At 30.9% G+C, this 25,005-nt stretch overlaps 1 protein-coding gene across 3 annotated transcripts; it reads right to left on the reverse strand.

Annotated features, from left to right (window-relative positions):
• Positions 1-13,344: 13,344 nt before the first annotated feature.
• Positions 13,345-24,770, reverse strand: LOC139513404 (polycomb complex protein BMI-1-like). Of its 3 annotated transcripts, none has more exons than XM_071301833.1 (10): positions 24,630-24,770; positions 20,718-20,829; positions 18,777-18,873; positions 18,481-18,536; positions 17,586-17,630; positions 16,912-17,020; positions 16,314-16,371; positions 15,836-15,934; positions 15,414-15,494; positions 13,345-14,645 (listed from the first exon to the last, which is right to left on the reverse strand). In XM_071301833.1, the coding sequence occupies exons 2-10, from the start codon at positions 20,827-20,829 to the stop codon at positions 14,085-14,087; spliced, it is 1,218 nt and encodes a 405-aa protein (XP_071157934.1). In that variant the 5' UTR covers positions 24,630-24,770; the 3' UTR covers positions 13,345-14,084. The 3 variants fall into 3 exon arrangements, with proteins under 3 accessions (XP_071157934.1, XP_071157935.1, XP_071157936.1); XM_071301834.1 differs by lacking the exon at positions 24,630-24,770 and adding an exon at positions 23,311-24,518; XM_071301835.1 differs by lacking the exon at positions 24,630-24,770 and adding an exon at positions 21,119-21,334.
• Between the last annotated feature and the right edge of the window lie 235 nt (positions 24,771-25,005).

The following is a 25,005-nucleotide window of genomic DNA, read 5'->3' on the forward strand; positions in this document are numbered from 1 at the left end:
TTTGATAAAACATTTATTCGAGACGAAACCAGTTAATAAATTTGTTTACAAAGTTTGTAATGACAAGCATTTAATGAAAATAAAATGCATGATTTCAAATGTAGTTGCAAAAATAATATCAAAATAGGATTTTGATATAAACTGTAAAACAATTTGTTTTGAAATGAGAATATTGAATTCGTAGTGTCATCGTATCATAAAAACACGAAGTTCAAAGTTTAAAATCATGCACAATTTCTTTATACGAGTTAATAACCGATGTAGCGTCTCTTTTCACGTTCATATTCACGTAAACAAATGAGAAAAAAGCATGCACAAAATTAGGATAAAGATATGATGACCACATCTTCCTATATCCAATTAAGACACCTAATTAGGTGTCCTAAAGTTAGGACGAAAATGTGATATATCCTAAGTTGAGAGAGCTTCGAGAACACGACTTAGGACAAAGAATTGTCATAAGATGGTCTTAGGACACGTCCTAATCCTAAGATAGCTTCGAGAACACCACCCCTGCTGGTAAAAAGTGAAATCACAATACTGAACTCCAAGGAAAAATTAAATGGAAAATGGCTTATCAAATGGCGAAATCAAAAGCTTTAACACATCAAATAAATGGACGAGAACTGTCATATTCCTGACTTGGTACATGCATTATCTTATGGAGAAAATGTGGATTCAAATAGACTATTTTTTAACCATTTTACTAATTTTGTCAATCCATATTGTTATGCAGCGCTCATATTGTCTCTGGTGATGATTGTGCATATTTTACTGGATTTTGTACAATTTTTCACTACAGGACAAATAAAAAAGGACCTCAAAACTGTGTACAACAGTCGTACCTCTGAGATTTTGTTAATATACACTTACAAAAACCACCGGTGGAACTTAACACATGTCATAAAAAAGACACATCACTGCTACGTAATTTATCGAATTCGAACTTTTAACCTTATTTCAATTTGCCAGTTGGCTATGTGAGCTACGTATTTAAATAAAAATCTACACTTTCATAAGCTATACATATTGTTCTTGGAAACTAATAGATATCAAATGTACCAGGATTATAATTTAGTACGCCAGACGCGCGTTTCGTTTACATAAGACTCATCAGTGACGTCCTTATCAAAATATTTATAAAGCCTAAAATAGAGGATGTATATATACATGTATATGAACACAGTTTATGCTCCATGAAATATTTTGAAATTGTATGTCCGTATATCTATTCTTCCAAATAGTTTCCAAATGATAATTTTCTTAGAGACAAACGGCTTCATAATTTTTCAACATCATTTTACCTTTAACAATCTAATGAATTTCGTATTTCACTGTTGCACCAATATGCTTTTACATATTTATTTCCATTAAACTATCTCAGAATGGTAAACATTTTGTAACATTACTAAGTACACAATTTTCTTCGAATGTTCAATCTGTCGCATCAGAAATTTCTAGAAATATCACCGTCGGATTATAAAGTAATAAGTTCGTTTTTAGGTATTAGCAGTGATAACTTTACATTATTACTTCCTTGCATGAAATAGGTCAAGATTGATTATGCTGTTTTTTCAAAACTAGTTTCAGAATTATGTCCTTGAATTATAATAAATTGTAACATGAATGAAATGAAATAGCAAGATATCATGTTTCTGAATATGATCGGCTTGTCCCAAATATGAGCATCGTGTATTAAAAGAGGGGCGAAAGATACCAGAGGGACATTCAAATTGAAAGATCGAAAATAAAATGTATTAAGTTACTATTCCATTTTTATGCAAAATAGTGACAGTAAAACGGTTTTACCCATAATTTTTTCATTATTATTTGAAATTTTAAAAAAACACACAATGAAGGCCTAAAATAGAATTGTGTTTAATCTTTGGGATTGTTTTAGAATTAACTTTTACTTTAATAACCAATTTAGAGTGCCCTTTCTATTGATCCCAACTCTCAAGTAAACCCACGTTCTTTTAATCATATACATGTACATGTCTTCAGTTTTCAATTAAAAAACCTAAACAAATAAAAAATAAAGAGCTCAGAAATATCAATAACATGGCATTCATTTGTCGAGAAACATTCATTTTAATTGTGATAAATGTGTTTTTAAGATTCCTTTTAAATAAATAAAAAATGAATGTAATTCGACCCTAACTGATCATAGTACATCTGCCTAAATCATAACTGCCTTTATATAAAATATGCCTTTTGAATGAAGTAGTTCTTCCTGATTTCAAAGTAGTACTGTCCCGAATGTTACCAGTTAAGTTGTTTGTACTTTTTCTAGAAATTTTAATGTGTGTGTTATAAAATGTATAATGCTTTTTGTGTGTTACAAATCAATCAAAAACCAAATGTATTTAAAGATGAATTAAGTTTACGAGTAAAAATTGAAATACACCCGAACAACTAAAAACGGATTTGAAAGCATTATTGGATTTTGTTTTTGTAGGTTTTTTTTTTGTAGTCTTGAATATTGTATGGTATGCTTTATTAATGGTGTTTCACGCTTTGTTAATGATGGATATGTCATACGCCTTCCACTTAGGATCACGAGTCATGCATTACTGGTTCTTGCATTATTCATCATATAATGGCCACCTACTCGTAAAGCGTTGTGGGTCTTAACCGACAGCGAAGATAACTATCTCGGCGTTTTAAGATTCGCCACACACTTGTAGATTTGTGCTTTACATTAAAACCTCATTAAATAGTCTTTAAATCATTTTAGAATTATGTGTTTTTTATCAGTGTATTTTAATTTAGCAGTTACAAACGTTTGATGGCCAAGTTGTTTCTTTGATTTAGGCATAAGTATGTTTGTGTTATTGTAAACGAAAAGAGTTTGAATTATGAACATTGAATATTTGGACGATATTTAAAGTACATATCTACATTCAATAGAGGCTATTTTCTGTGTCATATATCTACTGATATATTATTAGGTTCTACTTTATTTAACCTGTTTTAAAAGAAAACAAATACTAAGTTATTACCTTTCTCAACCTTTGAAATAAATAGTTCTTCAGTCATTTTCAATCACTGATGTTGCCATTATTATTCATTACACCACCAGTCTCATGAGCAACTTTGTAAAATTCAAGTTAAAAAGAAGACTATGTTTTTACTTAAATACAGAAATATTTTTAGATATTGATAAGGTATGGCTTTATATGTCAGTGTTACAAACATATTCTGCGAATTAACATATAACAATACAAGGGTTCCAAACACCAAAATGTATAAACTTCTTCATGATTACATTTTTATATTTTTCTTGAATTATCAGACTACTAAGTTGCTTTATATGTTGTGGAATTTTTTTTAAACTGTTAACGAGACTTGCACTGTACGTGAGGAAAATGTCTTGTTACGTGGTGTATTCATCTTTCTAACAATTGCGATTGCTTTTAGGAAAAATAATAAATCTGTCGTTAAATGTATTGTATTATAAATTTATTTGAAAAATTAATACATAATATATAAGCAGAATTTTATACATATATAGCTTGCGATCATTTTTTTTTTAAACAATGTCATGGAACCAAAGGAACATTTCTTAGCGACTATAAATGACCCCTAGAGAAAGAATCTATCAATAGAAATTCCGTTGACCCGTGTCATACATGCAGTAAATAATTCTTGTAATTCGTTGCTCACTATTTCCTTTTTAGATGTATTGCATGTACTGTACAAACAGGGTCTTGCCATAAACATTTATTTTACTCGTTAAGAAAATCCATTTGTATCTGGTTATTTTATGTATTGTAAATAAATTTGCAATGGCACTCTTCTTAATTATCCTTTTTATGAAGACAAATTTGAAGTTACTATATATTTTAAACGAATGTGTGAATGTTGGTTTCTAAATGGCAGGCACATCAATCATTGTAAGAATTAAGAAATATGTCAGAGAATAGTTCTATAGAATTAATTGAATTTCAAAGATACATCGATCTTTTTCATCCATTAATTGTAGTTGTAGGCAAATATCAATTACATTGTAATAAAGTGGTTGACTATAAAATAAACCAACCGTTGTGGAGTGTTTTTTTTAGTACAAAACAAATAAAAGTAAATGTTTTCTTCGTTCGTTTGTTTTTCTCCTCTAGTCAAATTGGAAATATGAATTCAGGAGCATGGAAATGTTTTTTCTTATAAAAAATATTTCTGATGAATTAAATACTAGTTGGTTCTATTTAATTAATATTTCCTTCCTACGGCAAGACTATGAATATGTATAGGGACCCATCGAAAATAGATGAACCGATAAGCCATGATGTACGTTTATTATGACACATTACATACATCATAGTGTTGATAATAAGACTGTTAACTGACAACAGTGGCGTCGGTTTTGACAACACGCACCGTAATAAATTAACACCTAACGGGACAATGGCGACGAATTTAAGTTTTGTCCAGGTGCACGCAAAACATTAAATATAAAACGTCAAAATTTCTGAAGATACATAGGAGTTTTAAACTATCCGGTTGATATTCTTGCAGCATCTTCTCTCCTTGATGTTAAAAATATATATTTTTTTTTACATTTTCCTTGTATGGTCCAATTGTTGCTTTGATTTGTTGTACCAATTCTAGAAAATGTTCTTTTTATTAATTATTTACCACTTGATAAAAAAAACCATGTACAAACAAAGCGATCCACTGTGTTGATTAGCTTCTAAGAAAAATATGCTGGCGGTAGACTGAATACATATAATGTATATAAATCAAATTAAGGTCTTGATAAATTTCTCACATTGATTTAGAATTTTGAAGTTTGATTTGTTTTTACATAGTTGTGTATTTCTTTACATTGTTTAAACATAGAACTGGTTGATTCGAGCGTCACTGATGAGTCTTTTGTAGACGAAACGCGCGTCTAGCGTAAATATTAAATTGCATTCCTGGTATCTATGATGAGTTTATTTACATATCAAGGTATTCTCCGATAATGCAAAATATATAATAAATGTAATTCCAGGACTGTTGTAGATGAGGCTTATTTACGTTTTGATTGCACAAAATTTAAGGATGAATGAGATGATATGGTGTCTAGCATTGCCAATATTAATACTTATTTTTCTTTTTAGTGTAAAACAATGCTGAATTACTTAAAACATATATAACTTGATTTCCAAACAACATCTTCCATAAAATTATTATATATATATACAAATTAAAAAATTTTGCTGTATTTACTTTTTACTGATTGATTTCAAAGTCAAACACATATTAAGTCATTGCAAAAAGGTAAATGGAAGATATATATTGATTTATACGGGGTATTTTTGTTTACTATAAATGACAACGAACTTATTTGACAATGGCATCATCCCCTATGGTCAACTGCATCCGAGTTACCCACGATGTTACAATGTATGCATTTGATACAGGAAGGATAAAGAAATTTTTCAAATATATATTAAGCATGCCAGCCAGTATTTTAGGTATCACTCCCTAGGATCAGCTGCATTTATGATACCATATTTCTATCTTACCTGCTGATACAGTTCTGATATCTTACTCTCTGCTAACACCAGAAGAATTGTGAGAAATAATTCCATTCGTGCTTCAAGCGATACATTAGATAATTGATCAACATTCTTATAAAGACTCAATGGTTGAACTTCAACAGAGTAATTCTATCCGATATCAATAAGTCTGTTTACCCATAAAGAGAGTTAAAATCTGTTTCGTTAGTCTTCCTTTCTTGTTTGGCAACAATAAAGCTGAAAAGATATTTGCATTGATCATAACCTCTGAACGAGTAATTTTAAAACGTAAACGAACTCCGCTTTTGGGAAGATAGTTAAATACGGTTATGGTGATTATTATTATCTTTCTGTGCAATTAAAACTTTACAACAATTTGCAATAGTTCTATTGCCTTTTTACACTACTAGTAGCTCTTCAATTCTTTCAAGATTTTGATCCCTTTGACTTTTTGTTTACAGTACATCTCTGTACAACAAGTCCCTGCAACGGGAATATGCTTAGGAATATCGTTTCAACAAATAGTACCAACGGTTAGAAGAATTGTATAGATACTAATCAAGACTGAAAACCTTGAAATAGAAAATCATCAACCCTATAACTTTTTTGTCATCACAACCTGTCAATTCCTCCAAGGACTTCGACTTTCTATTCCGACGTTTAAGTTAAGATTATTAATCACCCAGTTCATTTCTTAGATTTTAGTTTAAAGCAACTATATGTACACTATTTATTTGTTTTACAGTTTGATTTAGGAAAAAAAATACCGAAATAGCTATATAATACAATTATTATCTAATTACTAACATATTTCTATATTAATATTCTTGTAATTCTAATAAAATACATCAAATGACATAGTTACAAACTTGATCTTGAACAATATCAAAAAAATTATAAATTTACCTGTTACGTCACTTTTGTGGCGTTGGCCAAATCGTGTGAAAGACTACGTGGTTCTATTGTGCTATTTGTGAGGGCTATTCTATGTTGTTGAATGTGTTCTTTTTATTCTGTGGTTAGCATGTCGAAATGTTCTATTGTATTGTTTATTTGTGTAGTCTCTGTCCTGAATGTTCTTGCATTTATTTGTACTATATACCCGTCATGTAATTGTGTCATTTAAGTGTTATATTTAACATTGCCATACAAGTGCGGGTTTTGGCTGGCCGCAGGACCAGGTTCAACCCACCGTTTTTTTCTTTGAGTGTCCTGTACCAAGTCAAGAAAATAGCAGTTTATATCTGATAGTTCGCTTATGCGTGTGTTTTCGGTTTTTTTATCACTTTAGTGTTTCTTTTGTTTCGTTGTTTTCCTCTTATAGTTGATGTGCTTCTCTAAGTTTTAGTTTGTAACCCGGATTTGTTTTTGTCTCAATCGATTTATGACTTTAAAACAGCGGTTTACTACTGTTGCCTTTATTTCAGAATTCTCCTTTTTTTGGTTTTCTAAAGTCGACTTGTCTGTATAAGAGCCTACACTCTTTTAAATTAATATTCTTGAATGAAAGGTGTTCATCTACGAATGAGACAAAAACATTTGTAAACATATGAATCTTACCAACCCATATTCTCTTCAAGAAAATATCCTTTTGCAATTGCTTATAATGTTTGACTTTTTGTGGGCTTATGAATTAAAATATATGAACCATCTGAATAGCAATAATTTAAAAAGTATCAACATGATTACTTGATTGATATTCGCTTGCTTAAAACAAGTGACAATGTATTGCCATGACTAGCTGCTGGTCAACAAATTAAATTCAGGAAACCGTGTTGCTTATGACAATTACACGTTCTATAAAGTCTCATTTGGTAATGTCACAATCGAGGTGAAAAAAAGAGCATGGGAGTTTGGTGACAACAATTGGAACGTATTCATTGTCTTCTGTGATACACATTTGAAGGGATAGATTACCTTAGCTGTATTTGGCAAAACTTTTAGGAATGTTGGTTCTCAATGCTCTTCAACTTCGTACTTTATTTGGCCTTTTTAACTTTTTTTTATTCGAGCGTCACTGATGAGTCTTTTGTAGACGAAACGCGCGTCTGGGGTATATACTAAATTTAGTCCTGGTATCTATGATGAGTTTATTCAACACTACTAATAGGGACCCTTGGTTTCGATAGCTTCATTGAAAGCAGAAAGCCTGCCTCAAGGAAATCCTGATCAAAAACGAAAGCTCTGGAATAAAATTGGAGATACATCCCTATATGCAGTCGCTACTGGAATGATGCTAAATATAAATGTATCTTACTTACTTACTTAGTCCTTGCTATGCCTTATGGCACATAGGGCAAGGACAAGTTTCCTCCACTCTTCTCGGTTGTTATAAATGTAAATCAATGCGAAATCTGACTTTGCACTTCAGTGTTCCTGTCATTCCATTTTTTCCTCTTATAGTTGATGTGTTCCCTCGGTTTAAGTTTGTAACCCAGATTTGTGACTTTTGAACGCTTCTTGAAATATAGATTCGTCATTTAGATAGTTGATGTGTTACCCTCAGTTTTAGTTTAGTTTGTAACCTGGATTTGTTTCCTCTCAATCGATTAATGAGTTTCGAACAGCGGTATACTTCTGTTGCCTTTAGTATATGTCACATTATCAATTAATTTAATAGTAAAACAAAACATTTCGTTTCTTGTTTTTTATGTTACAAAATGAATATATTTCAGTTTTTAAAAAGTCTGCTTCATGTGAGAACAGAAATAGTGCTATTAATTAGTATATTACACATGTCCTAGGTTGTGTTTTTTTTGTGTATTTCAAACAACCAAATTAAACAATCAAAGCGCTGTAAGCGCCGAAGGCAGTTATCCAAAAACCAAGGCAACCGTAATTATGAAAACTGTGGCAATGTTGCCTCAACATTAAACATTCTTATATAGTACATGCATGTTTATCTAATGATTTATTTATTAAGGCAAATAGTTTATATGTTATCAAGGTTTCAAAAGCAATGCATATATCAATGTATATTTTTTATGGTGAGTCTGCAGTGGTACAAGTTCCCAATGATTGCATTTTATTCTACTTGGTAGTTAACCTTGGTTTAATTTGACTGCTAGAAGTTCAATTTGACTTAGTATGAACATGTAATAGTATGAATGGACTAGTTTCCCTGGAAAGAAAACTGAGTTTGTGTTCCATAGTACAAAAGTTATGAGACACGAATCAGACAAATGTTCACTACAACAGGGATCAAAGGTGAGGTCTGACTGACTTGCCCATATATAGTAAATGTAAATGATTTGTTATTTTAACCCATACATATGAATGTATATAATTTAGGGGTGGGGATCTAGACGGTTTTCAAGTTCTCCAACAGGTAGGGGTAGGCAGAGGATTTAGGGGGCAGGGGGCTTGGACCCCCTTTTTGGGAAAAAATTTGGTTACTTATATAGGGAATCACTGAAGCGTGACTGGAGCGGGCCCCTCTTAGGTCAGTCAGTCAGTCAGTCAGTTATATTGATCCATACATGAATATATATTGTTTTGGTGTGGGGATCTTGACCGTTTCCAAGTTCTCAAACAGGAGGGTTGGGATGACCACAAGGACTTCCCTTATATTTCATTTGATTTGTTATATTGTCCCATACATGAGTATATATGGTTTAGGGGTAAGGATCTTGACCATTTCAAAGTTCTCAACAGGAGGGTGAACAGTGACCTCAGGGACTCCCCTATCTTTCATCTGATTTGTTTTATTGTCCCATACATGAATATATATGGTTTAGGGATGGGGATCTCGACCATTTTTAAATTCTAAAACAGGAGGGGTGGGGTGACCCCTAGCGACTCTTCCTAGATTTCATTTGATTTTTCATATTGTCACAAACATGAATATATATGGTTAAGGGGTGTGGATCTCGACCGTTTCCAAGTTCTCAAATAGGAGGGGTGGGGTAACTCTAGGGACTCCCCCTATATTTCATTTTTTATTTATTATATTGTCCTATACTTGAATATATGCAGGGGCGGATTCAGACGGGGGAGGGTTGCGGGCTTGTACCCCGCTTAAATTTGCAAAGAATGGGTTGCTCTCAGCTTAATAAAGAATATTCCGATAATTTTACCTCTTTTTTTTAGCCTCGCTCTGCTCGGCGAAAATTTAAGTTTGCGCCTTTCTTAACCTAAAATCCTGGATCTGCCCCTCATATGGTTTAGGGTTGGGGAGCTCGACCGTTTCCAATTTATCAAACAGGAGGGGGTATAGTGTCCCAAAGAATGCCACCTATATATCATATGATGTACTTACATTAAGGTATATATAATATAGTTGCATTATTTGTGAAAATAAAGAATGAAACTTTCAGCTACTTTAATTGACCCTTCAAAATTGCCCTGAGAAAAAACAAATAACCCCTCGAAATTGCAGTAATATGTTTACACTTTAAAAGCATCTCACATGCATTATCATCATTTATCATTTATAAAGAAAATTTAGACTGTGACCATGAACATGTATATTGTTAGATATATGTTACAGAGAATTTGTAAAATCAGGGATTTTGTAAAATCACTGGACTAATCAGTGATTGTGTAAAATCACTAACAGTTTCAGTGGTTTTGTAAAATCCCTGAAATTGTTAGGGATTTTACAAAATCACTGAAAATAGAGATAGGGATTTTGTAAAATCCCTGATTACAATCAAGTATAACATGCTATTAAAAATGTGTTTTTCTTAATATAAAGATAAACCAAATGAATGATCACTAATGATTTAGAAATATATTTGTTTAATAAACACTATGAGCTAGAACTTGTGTATAATGATAATGACTAAAAGGCATATAAACGGGTATCTAGACCACTCTGAATTTGCTTATTTTTGCAAGGCAAGTTTGGGTGACATCCCTACCACTATAAGCTATTAATATGTGAATTTTCTTAACTATGCTGTACATGTCTTCACGACATACATAATATTTTTAAGGTGGCTCGGGACTATTCGACTGCGCATAATTTCACGCATGAATAACAAAAGTATTTGTCGTCAATTCGATATAATTTTCTTAAATATTTTGATTGATTAGAAATGCTTAATCATTGTAGTTATGTGAATAATAGAATATTTTCGTTATAATCCGTATTTGTTAAAGGGTCAAAATGACATTTCACCCATTTTATACCATTTTCCTGCCAAAATTTGGGTTTTAAGGCAAAATATTTTTTTTTCCTTATCGGTGACCTATTTTTTTTTATTTGCTCATTATTTGAAGCTATATTTCAGCTTTTTATTTTACAGTTTTGGACCAAGTGTCATAGAACGTTTTTTTGATAATCCGATAAAATTATGTCAACACCTCTATTTTCCCTATCATTTCATTGAAAAATGGTCCCTTTTACATACCTGTTTAAAAGTAAAATTTTGAGCTTAAATGGTCCGTGACCCCCTATTTTTTTTTCGACCAATTTGATTTAATTTCTGTAAAGAATAAAATATCAAAAAATACGGCACTTCTGATAGAAACTTTTAATAGGCCCCGAGCCACCTTAACAATTTTTTCAAATCTCCACATTGAAGAACTTCATACCTTCATTTATCAACAAAATATTTACTGTATTTGGATTAAAAGAGTTGAGAAATTTTAGAAACTTATTCAAAGTTATACCACTTTGTGATAGAATACATGTGTCTGATAAATGACCAAAGTAGGTAAAACTTTGTTTATTTTTGCTTGGTTAGATTAATCTATTCATAAACATGCAAGTACAAAACAAAGTATTATTACCAATATTTTCTGTTGTCTTTTTTTATTATTATTTTGTGAATATAAATGTTATTTTGTAGGCATCAAATTAATAATACAACACTTATTTGCTTTTTATATATCAATTTTCATGCAGTAATAAGATGCTCTTGATCTGATATGCATGTAATATTTGCCACTGGATCACATACCCTAACCCACTCAATTTCTTATACCTTACATGTGTTTTTCTTCTCTAATGACAGTAATCAACATAATATTCAGTTTTTATATTTGATTTAAAAAAATTATATAATTGGTTTTATTTTCTACAGTAATTATACAGAAAAACTATAATAAACAGTAAGTTAAACTTTCTTTCAAATAGGTAGTGAGTGATAAGAGCTTGTTTTATCATATTTTCCCTGGTTCCATATGTTGCACTTTAATTTTACCTCAATTATATTTGAAGTAACTTTTGTGTGTATGTTTGCTCTTGATTTCAAGACATTTGTGCCTGAGCCATTGTTCTACAGTATGTCTGTTGTTTTGTGCATGAAAACCGCTCACTTAATATTAAGATAAATACTAGATTAACCTCAAACTTATCGAGTGTTACTGTTGTAGTCTTTTTTCACATAAATTCTTAATAAAAATTAATGAATGTATTTTACAAATTTCCTGAATTTAATCAGTGAATCTGTAAAAAAGATCTTAATTATTTCAGGGATTTTGTAAAATCACTAGTCAAAATCAGGGATATTATAAAATCACTAATCAGTTCAGTGATTTTACAAATTCCCTGAAATTTCAGTGATTTTACAAAATCACTGATTTCACAAATTCCCTGTAACATATATACTGTTCCCAGCTGTCACGTTGTATTGGATTTTTAAATTAAAATTTGTCAAAAAGTAATTTTGAGTTTCTGAATAAAATATTTTTCTGCTTTTTCTTTCTTTTGGTTTACAATACTAGTGTTTATATTCATTTACCATGCATAGATGTATTTTTTCACCTGCTTGGATTTATTTTGTAAATGATCGCCAAACCCGGAATTACCCTTATCCGCTTCCGGAATCGGAACCGATTTAGTAAAATTTTGTCTTCACGGCCGCCATTGTTATGTGTTTGTCAATCAGTAACCCGAATAATCCAGTCGTTATATTCCGACTCACTATCGATCGCTACATCGAGAGGACACTGGCCGATAGAGGGCGCTGAATTATTCGAGTTAGTCAATCAGATACGATTTTACTCGAATTTATACAATTGTTGTCGGCGATTTTCTGTATAAAGCTAACGGTTGAACAAAATGAACATCGCCGTCATGAATAATAATGATAAAAATAGGTTTTTAGCTCGTTTAATTGGAGACTTTGATGGTGAAAAGGTTTGCAAAGTAATTTCTTATTTTCTTTCAAATGTAAGGTGACTACGTCGGGCGTAGCTAGAAACCAACTATCCTAGTCGAAATTCCGCTTGCAAAAGTGGAAGGTCGCTGACCTCGGACCACCGCTAATTTGCACACCTGCCTCCAAATTGAAAAGCTACGAAAATTTCTTTTTTCTAATTTGAAATTGACGCCAACAGCATGAACATTTGAACTTATTATATAATAGACTACTGACGTAGTTGTACTACGTATTGATGACAAACCATATTCCTACGACTTTTGTCATTTGGGAAATCTAAACTGCTTGTCTTAAGAGATTTTCGGCGATTAAATATTTCATACAATTGTTCTTTGACATCTTAGCTAAAAGCACAAGTCATAATGAACTACACAAGGATTCTTAATAAGCACTACTTCCTATGTGTAACTTTAAAACTTTTGGATAAATCGACGATCATTTAAGGTTTTTCTGGTCATTTTTTTTGTAATCCAGAATAAAAAGTATTAAAAAAGTGTTCAATTAGTTATATATAACATAGTAGCAAGCTAGATAATAACAATGGCAAGTATTTCAGGATTTATTGGGTAGAACACAAATCTAGGGTGCTCGCATAATGCAGCTTAACTGCATAAAAATGTAGATTCGTCTGATCACATAATCGGGACTTCTCGATATGTACAATACATCCAAGAACACGCAATTGTTAAACTCCAAAAGCTTGGCAACATTTTATAACAGGTACTGTAGTATTAAAATTCATTGTACAGCTTTATTTTAGAAATAGTTTCCCGTTATATTAACAACTAATTAAGTATAGCAAAATGAATCTTACTGTATTATTTCACATTGGTAAAATACAGCAGAACTATATAGAACTATCCATAGCAATATTTCAGTTCTACTTTTTTTTTTTATATAAAACGTTAATAATCTCTGGCAAAATTTAAATATGAAAAGAAAGTATAAAACATAATGGAAATGTGGTATGACAATGAGATAACCATCCATTTAGATTTTCAATGCTATGTTACAAATGTAATCATTTGCTTTATCAAAGCAGCTTTCTTCAATTAAAATACATTTGTACATACAATACAAAGCATAGTATATAAACATATATAGCACCATTAAATACATTGCATCTGACTGAACTCATCAGCACAATAATCCGTCTATAATTAAACAGAAAATTAAAAATAATTAGAGTGCTCGATTTTATAATATCTGAAGCACTAACATTAAAAAATTCTTCTCAGCGGGACCTAAATAAAAGAGGAAGCATTTACAGCTCCTTTATCTTGTGTTCTGATATAGAATACATAAAGTTGATACATGTAATACAGAAATTTCATTTCAAACAATTGAACTGTGTAAGAGTAAGAAAAGACAAGAAAGGTATATAGCGGCCTTTTACTGTTCCTGTGAATATAAGGACCCTGATAAATCTAAGCCTTCCTGATAAATATTAACATACTGAATAAGATGCGATTTACTCGTTGAAATCATATTCAGACTTTGTGAAGGTCTTTTTGTTCGAATAAACTTCTTTTTCTTTTATACAGTCGTCCATGTTCTTCCTTTTCTTCTTTGGTTTGAAAGAAAAGTCGTTAGGGGAGTTTCTGTTAACAGTGTATGGTTTTTGTAAGAAATGGTGTCCAATAAAACCGTTTGCATCTTTTTTGTTATCTGGAGAAACTTCATTGTCACATGTGATCTTCTTTGATTTGTGATTAGACAAATCAACCGGGAGCTCATTGTCGAGATAAAATCCATTAATCTTGCACTGATTACCGTTTTCCATTCTATTTACACCGGTCGTTAAGTTATTTTTTTCATTGTGAAAAATGTGATTTTCGTTTGTATCTTTCTTGGTTGTCTCATCTTGTGAAAGACTATCTTGAGATTCCGATTCACTATATGCATCCGTTTCTTCTGTGTCTGACGAAAGTCTGGGATATTTGGTCACTTCTGTAGCTGTTTCTTCAAACGTAGCTGTCCGTTTTGTCCCCATGACTTCATATATACTATAGATTAATTTTAGTGGCGAATTCTGAAAAAGGAAATTTAGGAATGAAACCAAAATCAATGTGACATTTTATAGGGGAATGCATCAGGTTATAAATAAACCTACTAAAATAAATACTATGAGACTTGGTGCAATCACCAATGCGACAACTATTCACCAAAAGACCAACAGCATGGATGTATACAACTTCACATCAGTGTAAGACCTTTTACTTATCTAGAAACGAAAAAGCTTTATGGCATTTTAAATCACAGATGTATAAATCTAATGTAAGAAACCATTAAACAGAATTATTTTTCAGCTTTAAAAAAACATTTCTTCAGAGAGTGAAAACAGAAAAGAATAGAATGTACGTTGATGGTTAGATTGGTCACTGCAGGAAAATACAACCTTCATATCCACCTTTTTAGAACTGAACAATACATCAGTGATATCAAAATGAATGATATATAAGTGAACTATATCAAATAGGTCTTCAACGGGAATTTCTGAATCATTTGGTTTCTTTTGGGGAGTTGTCTCATTGGCAATAACACCACATCTCCTTTTTATATTTAGTGAATTTCATCATCATGACGACAATGACCAAAACATGCCTAATTTATCTTTAACTTAAAAAACAAAGTGGTACTGACTAAAAGCTGAATATATTTGTATATACTGGGATATAAATGGCTCAATTAGCGTTGAATTAGCAGAAAGCTTGCTGTAAATATTTCAAATTCTTCGTGGTTTTGATTGTCTTTCCATTCATGTCTTTGTATTGAATATATATCAATCGGTGTTTCTTACCCTTCTCCAAGTGTAAATGTATGCAATATCCATTAATGTAAGGTCATCTTTTAGCGGTTCGTCTGAATGATACACATCAATCTACAACAATATATAAACAGTTATTAGGCTAACGGCTTAAGTGTAATCATTAATGTCCTGCAGACTTCACCTCAAGAGCCAAGATCAAGATTTAAAAACGTTAAATTATCAAGTTGTGTTATTTAAATCGCTTCAATAAACTGAACATATTTGCATTTCAAACAAAAGATATGAAAAACTACAAAACAAAATTATTTCACTTTTAAAACAGAAACTAATAAGAATACAGCTGTATAAAAAATCTCACAAAAGATTGAAATGCGAGGAGAAATGAAATGGCCGATACCTCCTCGTGAAAAATTGTGTCAAAACGAGCATGTTGCATTAGTATTTTAATTTACCTTGTACTTTTTTGGAATGTCAAACTTGAGGCGAACAAATTTCTTCAGATGACCTACACATACACCTGCTGGACAAAGTAAGTATCGAATATCCTTTTCCTGGAAGAAAATGGTTTCAAAAAATAAGGAATTAAAAATATATTAAACATCAATGCAGAGTTAAAAATGTTGACTATATACAGTCAATCTTAGGAGTTATTGTTATTGGAAGTCCGAACATTCAACTGACAAAAAAGGAACATTTTCCCTCTGGCTATGAGACACCTGGCATAGGAAAACAAAGGGTTAAACCGTGATTTAAAATAACTGAAATTTTCATAGAGGAGATTGTACTGCATACATGTGCTAACATATGGATTGGATGATCAAATCTGGATTCATATACAAGATGTATCTAAATAATTCCAATGTCATAAAAGTGTAAAATGTATCTCAACTTTATAGCTAAATACTCTATATAGTATACTAATTTAAATACCTTTAGCTTATCTGGATCGCTGTCAGCTGTGGATTCTAGGTGCTCAGATGGATTGAAGCTGGAAAAAAGAAACCAATAATAATGTAATCATTTGAAAGAATTAACCAAAATACGAGCAAAAATAGTTCCCCTGATTCCAATAAGTAGATTTTAACCTTTCACGAGACCCTCTAGTCAGAAATACAGCATCTTAAGTTTTGTACCAAACTTACAAACCTTTTGACGGTTTCACTTTTAAAACATATTCCACTCATTTGATAAGTAAGCTAATGCGTTTACAACTTCCTTCCTAAATCTAAATATATTAAAAATAAGAACACAATTGATCATTTTGATAAATCTAGTTTTGTCACTTATATTCGTTTGTTAAATCATTATTGAATGTATCGTGTGTCAGAAAATTAAAAATTGTTTGTTTTTCATTATTTTCATCAATAATAATGTATATGTTATAATATATCATAAAACACCAACACAGTGACTCAAACTTCCGCCTACAAAACTGATAATGCTTGGAAGCTGCCGCACAAACTTGACATTTAAAAGTGACTTTTCTGTTTATTAAATTCTAAAAAGAATCACGTGAAATTATTTATACCCTGCAAATAGTTCTAGCTCGAGGCTGATCTTTTCATCCTCCGTATATATCAATCTATCGTGGTCTTCGTTACCTCGATCTTCGCTAGGACCAGGCGGTCGATCTTTGTCTGTGGAAAAAATAGGGGAAAACATATTATTTTTTTTGCTATACATATAGGTTTTATGTAGGTGGTGTCAACTTCACCATTTAACCTTTTAGGACAACGGAAATAAGGAGAAATATCTGATGTTGCATTCATTGCTGGTATGATTTGAGAATGTCCATACACTGCTTCTCTCTTTCTTCAATGACTTGATATAGTACAAATTCAACACTGCGACACAAAAATACGAATTTAAGGATAATAATATATTATTATTTGTATTGAAGTGGAATTACTTTTTTGGTCAATACATTATTTATTTAAAATTAGCTGAAGAATTTGTTGCAGTTTTCAATATATAGTTCAAGGTAAGTTAATTGTAAAAGTCTTAAGCAACATGTGCTTGTATGTATGCCAATTCTTACTGAAACAATATGAGTATAAAGATTATTTGATATATATTTGACTGTTTGATATGTTCATATCGGAGATGCTAGGGCATACAATTACAGTATTCAAATATGTCTTATTGTAAATCGATAGTTGAACCTTGCACTAAATAAAAATAACCAATGGTCCTGTAACTTACCTATTGGATACGCTGCATAAAAATCTCGTCTTCTTTTCATCTCGTCTGTTTTTAAGAAAATAAATTCGATGTTACAATAATATATTTTTTAATGTATATGCTAGTAATATTCGATTAGATTGTCTGTCGTTCACCAATAGTGCAAACTAAACTATAGTCAGGGAAAAGAAGGACGCCCTCCATGGAAATGGCTAAGATAGAGCCATGGAATAGTTTAATTCAAATAAAAGCATCGATGAACAAAATATCGAATCGGCATATATCTACAATTTAAGAGACGAATAGGATTACTAAAACGTTCTTTGGATCACTACTGTGCTTCACTTCCTTCTTTGACTATAGTTTCGTCTTTTAGGGGTGATTATTATGAAGGAACTGGGCACGTTCCTATTTTTGACATTTTTACCAATTATGTATGTTTGTTTTGTTCACACGTTGTTGTCAAAATTATCGACTTTTATGCGACTGTCATTTAAGTGAACGGTTCAGATAGCTATAAAACCAGGTTTAATCAACCATTTTCTTTTAAAGAAAATGCCTGTATCAAGTCAGGAATATGAAGTTGTTATGGACTCGTTTGGTGCATGTGTTTGAGCTTTTGGTTTTGCCATTTGATTAGGGACTAATTTGAATTTTCCTCGGAGTTCGGTATTTTCTATTTTTCTTTTTCCAATTAATGATGGTTCAGATTTAACCTATATTCATATATCTGGTCGGGTGTATATGCCTTCAGACCTAGTCAACAGAACAAATGTGTTCCAATTGCATTTTACTGATCATACGAAAAACTTCATCTACGTGTATAAATCAGATATATATTAGCACGTTGTTAAAGAAAAAGCATGCTTTTTTGTCACTGAATAAGAACCCTGTCTTAAAAAGAAATTTTACTTACTTTTATATAAACCGGGGACTAACTTGTAAACCAAATCCTGTAAGGTTTTATCCAATCTGAAATGTATCACACATATTTCCATAAATAATACTTTTATTACAAGTAGTGTGACCTGCATATAGTGTCATTTTATTTGTTACAAATATAGGTCGACAATTTGTAATATAAACGTGTTTTTCGTCTATAGCCATCAAATACAAAAGACAAACCACAAAATTTTAAATGAAGTTAGAAGTTAATAGTGTGGTCAAATGTACTATAGTAACTTTGTACCATTATTATTATTGTGTACTTACCTTACATTTTGCATGGGTTTAGTCTTGTGTACCATGGTATCACATATTGGACAACATTTACTGTTGTCTAAGTATCGTGCAATGCACGTCTTACAAACTGCAAAAATATATAAACAAATATCAAATAAATATTGCGTGTGCTATTGCAATAATTACATTTAAATTGTGTTGCCACACTTAAGACAAATATGAAAATTCCTTAATCCGTTTTTAGACTGTATGGTAAAGTTTTTATGTAGACACTGTTCTTCTTATCCTTACGAAATTAAAATTTCCAAGATAAAAATAAAAGATTTTTTTTATTTCAACCTTGGATATAAAAAGGCAAAATGATGCAAATTTTTTTTCAAAAGATATAAAAATTGTCAACATCAACACTTTAATATCGTAGTGTAATTATATTATTTACTTAAGTTTGAATTGATTTTAAAAACCATTTAACTATAATTCATATACAATATTCCAAGATTGGCCCCGGTATTAACCAGTGGTATTTCCCGGTATTTACCGCCCCGGACAATACTCCCCAAGTGGTCAATACTGGCAAATACTGGTCGATTGAAATTTTCATGGTTGTTTTTACTATTAATTGAAGCAAAAACATAATAAATAGTCAAATAAATTTAAACTTTAATCTTAATGCAAATGTCAGCTTATATATAAATTAATGAATTTGATATGTTTTATTCACTTATAACACTTATTCCTACTGATTTAAAATTAAGTTATTATGAATTATAATATTTCATAATTTAGATCTAAAAAGTATTATGAAATATGATATTACATACTTTAGATATAAAAAATTTACATATTATTTCAACATTTACAAATCAATATATAATTTTTAATTCAAAATGTATGATTTTACAGGTAATTAAAAGTAAAGGTAAATTAAAGTACAGGTAAATGAAGTTACATGCATCTTTTTACCTTTTACCTGGCATTTCTAGGTGTGAAAAATTAATTACTAAAACAACAGCCCCTAATAAATGTTGACAATACATGGGTTGAAAGTAATAAAAGTGATATTTGAAGACTCCCTTAAACAATAAAAGAGGGGCGAAAGATACCAAGGGGACAATCAAACTCATAAATCTAAAACAAACTGACAACGCCATGGCTAAAAATGAAAAAGACAAACAATAGTACACAAAACTAAAGAATAAACAACACGAACCCCACCAAAAAACTAGGGGTGATCTCTGGTGCTCCGGAAGGGTTAGCAGATCCTGCTCCACATGTGGCACCCGTCGTGTTGCTTATGTGATTACAAATCCGGTAAATGGTCTAATTCGATAGGTCACATTCATGAAAGGGAAGGGGATTGTAGTTACGACGTAAGGAACATATCCGATATCATTTGTGAAACGGTTATTCCATAACGGTCAACCAACTCGTGATGGCGTCCGTAAAATTTACAAGTCAATAAAATATTTCCTGTCTATTTAACTGTGAGACAAAAACCTTCTTCATGCTGAAAATGGAAAGTTTGAAGCTGCTGAGGGACAAAACAGTGTTTAATCTTTTACTTTAATATGATTTACTCATATAATCAATGTAGATCACTGTTTATTCAAAGAATTTACATGAGAAATAGAAATGAAAGCCATTAAAAATTATGTGAACACTTAATTAATAGAAATTGACCAGGTAGAGAGTGGTTTCTATAGTAATGACCACTCAAAATTTCAATCGACCAGTACTTCCCGGTATTTGCCAGTATTTGCCAGTATTTACCGGTAATTACCACTGCAATTGACCGCTTTTTTGCCAACCTTGCAATATTCACATATATACAAATTTGATTATAATTTATTATCCTTTTGAGAAAAATTTATTACGCATTTCTTTATGTCAAGATGACTCATAATTAATATAAACTCCATCAAAGTGTATTACTAAAGCATGACGCAATATTTCAATTAATAAGATACTTACAAGAATGCAAACATTCAACTATTGTGGATGCATCTACCAAATAACCACCGCATAACACACAAATCAACTGCGGGTTCAATTCCGTTATCTTTATTTTCAGGGTTCTATGCATCTGAAAATTTTAAAAGTTGATCAGATGTGATGCACTTTTAAAAACTACAAGTTATGAAGCGGCAAAAAGGTAGGCAAGAAAACCTATCCATCTCATAGATATAATTATGTTCGTAATGAGACCGCCCTAAACGTATGATTTATGACAAATTTGTACTTTTGAAAACACAAATCGCACAGCGCTGAGATGGCTTTATTCAAGGTACAGGGGTTATTTTCGTTTATCTTGCGACCATCATTCCCTACCTGGAGAGAGATCCAATGAAGAAAGTTATTAAATTGACATTTACCTACAACAGAGAGCGACTGAAATTCCATACACAATAAAGTTCACATTGCTCCTGGTATAACATAAGATTTGCTAACTGTATGTAAAATGATAAATGGATTTATCATGTTAATTATATTTCACTCACAATTATATCAAATGTTAGAATCTTAGTGAAATAGAAGTAGGTAAATACCACACAAAAGTATATGGTCTTATTGCATATGATGGTGAATGTGCATGCATCATTGATCATGGCCTTAATTTATAATCTCAATATTAAAACCTTAACGAATTTCCGTTATGTTTTAATATGATACTAAGTAATTGAAGTAATAAGGTTACAATACGTAAACGTCTTACCCAGTTTCCGATATACTTATTCTAGAATTCATTTGCTTAAGAGTAATTAAGTTCAAATTTGAGGTTTTCCCAATAAGTGTTTAAAATCTTACCGTCCATGTAAATCTTACTGGGGGAAATGGTACAGTAAAACTTTTTTGTGAAATTCATTTACAGCTAATAAAAAAAACGCAGTTAAATTGTTTGAAATGCGGAAATGCATGCATTTCTTAATTACACGAGTAACCACAAGCATAAAAATGTCTTACTTATAATTCGTTGCAATGAAAATGTCAAAATAACCATTTATTATAATTGGATAATGTCCTAATATTTACCAAAACCTTTCCAAACAGAAATAAACAAACTACCTGTTCTTGAATATTTCAATCATAATTATAATCATATGAATTCTAAACTGATGAGGGAAAAAAATAGGAAAAAAACAAATGTATAGAAGATTAATATAGCGCTTTCCATTGAGTGCGTTTCTATATCGATTATCAATGCCCGCGTGCACTGAAATGTGTGAACCCCAGAATTGAAATTTTACAACTAAACAATGTGCATCGTATGTTTTCTAATCGCCAGTTCTTGATACAAAAACGAGCTATGTTCTTTGATCAAAAATATGTTTACAATTTCCCGTGACCTCGATTATACACATATATATTATACTTGAAACATGTACTTTTTGGTGGTTTAAAAATAGTTTCTTCAGCGATAATGCTTATAGATAAGGAACATGTATATATATTTCAAAACAGAGTCGTGTGCCTATTAAAAACAAACTTGCCCATTAAAGAGAACCTGAATGGTCGGCACTTTGTCAAGTTCATGACAAAAAAGTGTGTTTAAAGGCGAAATGTCATTAAATTTTAATATTTGGTCTAAATCAATCACTTATACTTTCATTTTACATTCGACTTAGGACATTTGGCATACAAATTAATAAGTAAAAGTAGTTTTTAAAATGTGTATGTCAAATTGACTTTTTCTTTTTTACCAATGTTTGACGAAAAATTCTGAGGACCAATTATGATCAGTGTACAAAATAGATATTGGTTATAAAAAAATACTTAATTCTTTGTGGGTTTTTTCTCCTTATTTTTGTCATGAAAATGGGTTCTCTATTCTTCTTATAACTAATATTACTCTGAACTAGTTATTCAATATTATAGGTTTATGACTAGTATTCATAGTTTATTACATTTTGATTGTGTCATATTTATATATTACTTTACATTTTTATTTAAACTGATAAAAATATGCACCATAGTCAAGTATTAGTAATTATGCAATCAAAGTGAGGTTTCAATGAGTGCATAGTGATTTCTTAATTTAAATAACAGGATAAATTAGTATTGTATATAAACTTTATGCATATGTATATACATATAATTGTTTCCGCTACGAGTGCTCCACAACGTGTTTCCTTATCATGACCGTAAAATTTATGAAATATAGGTACAGCATATTGGTGTTAAATAATATAAAATTTCTGAAAACTGTATTTCATACTGATAAAGTATGTAGTATATAACATCCGAGTTGCAGATATCTCTATACTAAATATTCAATTACACTGCTTTCTTTGGCAAATGACCACACTATAGTAAAATAAATATTTTGTCTACCTTCAACATGAATTGCAAAACTAATAAATTTCACGTTTAACCGTTGCAAGTTCATTGTTTACTGTAAAATTTCGTCGGCAAATTTGGCAACCTTGCGAAAACTGTTATATTATTCTGCCGAAGAACCCTGCTGTCTTTTTCATTATAAGTAATGAAACCCTTTAAATCTAATCCCAATGTCGCCTTGCAGTTTAAACTTGACCAATCTTACAAAAAATCCACTATAGTAACTTACATTTTCACAAATGACAAATCTTCTTGCAGTGAAATGTTCTCACTGTTGATTGGTTGTTCTGTATCACGTGTTTGTGTGTATTGCGGTCAAGGGTATTCTGGCCAATATTTATAGATATATGTAGCCTGTCCATAGGATTAATGATCGATTAGTCACAAATAAAATAATTCAATATATAAACGTTTATTTTTTCATTCTTGATCAGCTTATTCCGGTGACTGCTAGTAAAAATTAAATTCGTTTTTTTCTTTGTCTCTCTGCTGTGTCAGTAAAATTTTGAACATCTGCCGTGAGAGGTCGAAGTCGATGTTCAAATTGAAAGTTTGCTCTTTCAACAAGGTTTAAAATAATCCCCACTCAATAACATATGAATTGAAATATTTCTTATCGCATAGTCATAATGATTTCACAACTAAATATATCAAAAATATAATTTTAACATTACAGCAAATTTATTTTTAGAATTGTTTTGTATTCTTCCAGAAAACAGAGATTTTTAATACTTTAAAAACTAGTATAGAAACAAATTGCTTGTGCCTTTCAATTTTAGTTTTTTTTTTTAATTCAGTTATAACAGCATTTGGTTTGTTCTAAGTATCAAAATATGGAGAATTAAATATTTAAAGCTGTGTACAAACTAAAGTAAACAAAACTTTGCATTTGATATTGTATCTGAAAACACTGATTTTATATTTTAAATATAAAAATATGAAAAAATAATAGTCATTCTCAAAATAGATACAAATGTTGTTCATAGCAATACAAATATTTTTTTCAACATCTATTCTCTGAAATAAACACATTTCCAAACCTCACAACTACTACACAAGTAGAATAATTTAAAAATTATCGAATAATGCCAATGTTTACAATAATTTTGAACTAACTTAATCCTGAATATATATGCATAATTATATTATTGATTATTCCGTTGTGAACCCAGAGGCCTATTATTTTAACACAATGACCCGTGACTGGCAAAACATAGATCATCGCAAAATAAGTAATCTGTGGTAAACTGATAGACGACTCATCTTAAACACGCTTGTGTTCTAAACCACGTTCAAGTTGTAAATCAAAAACAACAGTTTATTAATTAAGCTCTGATAGTTTTATACTAAAAATGATGTTTATATTATCATGATTATAACATTAACAAAATGTTGGGGGATTTAACGACCGCCATTTTGAATGTATCTCATTTTAATGTGTGAGGTCAAACAAAACTTACGACCCGTTTATATACATGTATACAAGGTGGTAAACAATGATTTTACGAATATATACTGCAGATTTAAAGTTGATAAAACTCAACCTACCTTTATAGTTGTATCTTTATCTATTATAAAATAAAATCCCTTGTTTATTTGCAATATTAAATAAATGTAACGACGCTAAAATGCAACTATGAGTAATCACGTGACATATCATTGGTGGTCGCATTGTGTAGTTTTTCATTTATTTTTAGTAACAGATCATTCTAACCAATCAAAAACCAGACAATCAATAACTTTCTTCTGTGAACTTGTGAAAAACGACACACAAAGAAATTTATTCGAGATTGACCCAGATTTTCAAAACATCTGGAACTTCATTTGGAAACTGATTTGTAAAGAAAAGATTTCCCCAAGTAGTCAATATTAAAAAGAAACTAAATTAAGCAATCAAATGTTTAAATTAAAATAATAATTGGGA

Source organism: Mytilus edulis, chromosome 2, assembly GCF_963676685.1.
Source record: "Mytilus edulis chromosome 2, xbMytEdul2.2, whole genome shotgun sequence".
Classification (NCBI taxonomy): domain Eukaryota; kingdom Metazoa; phylum Mollusca; class Bivalvia; order Mytilida; family Mytilidae; genus Mytilus; species Mytilus edulis.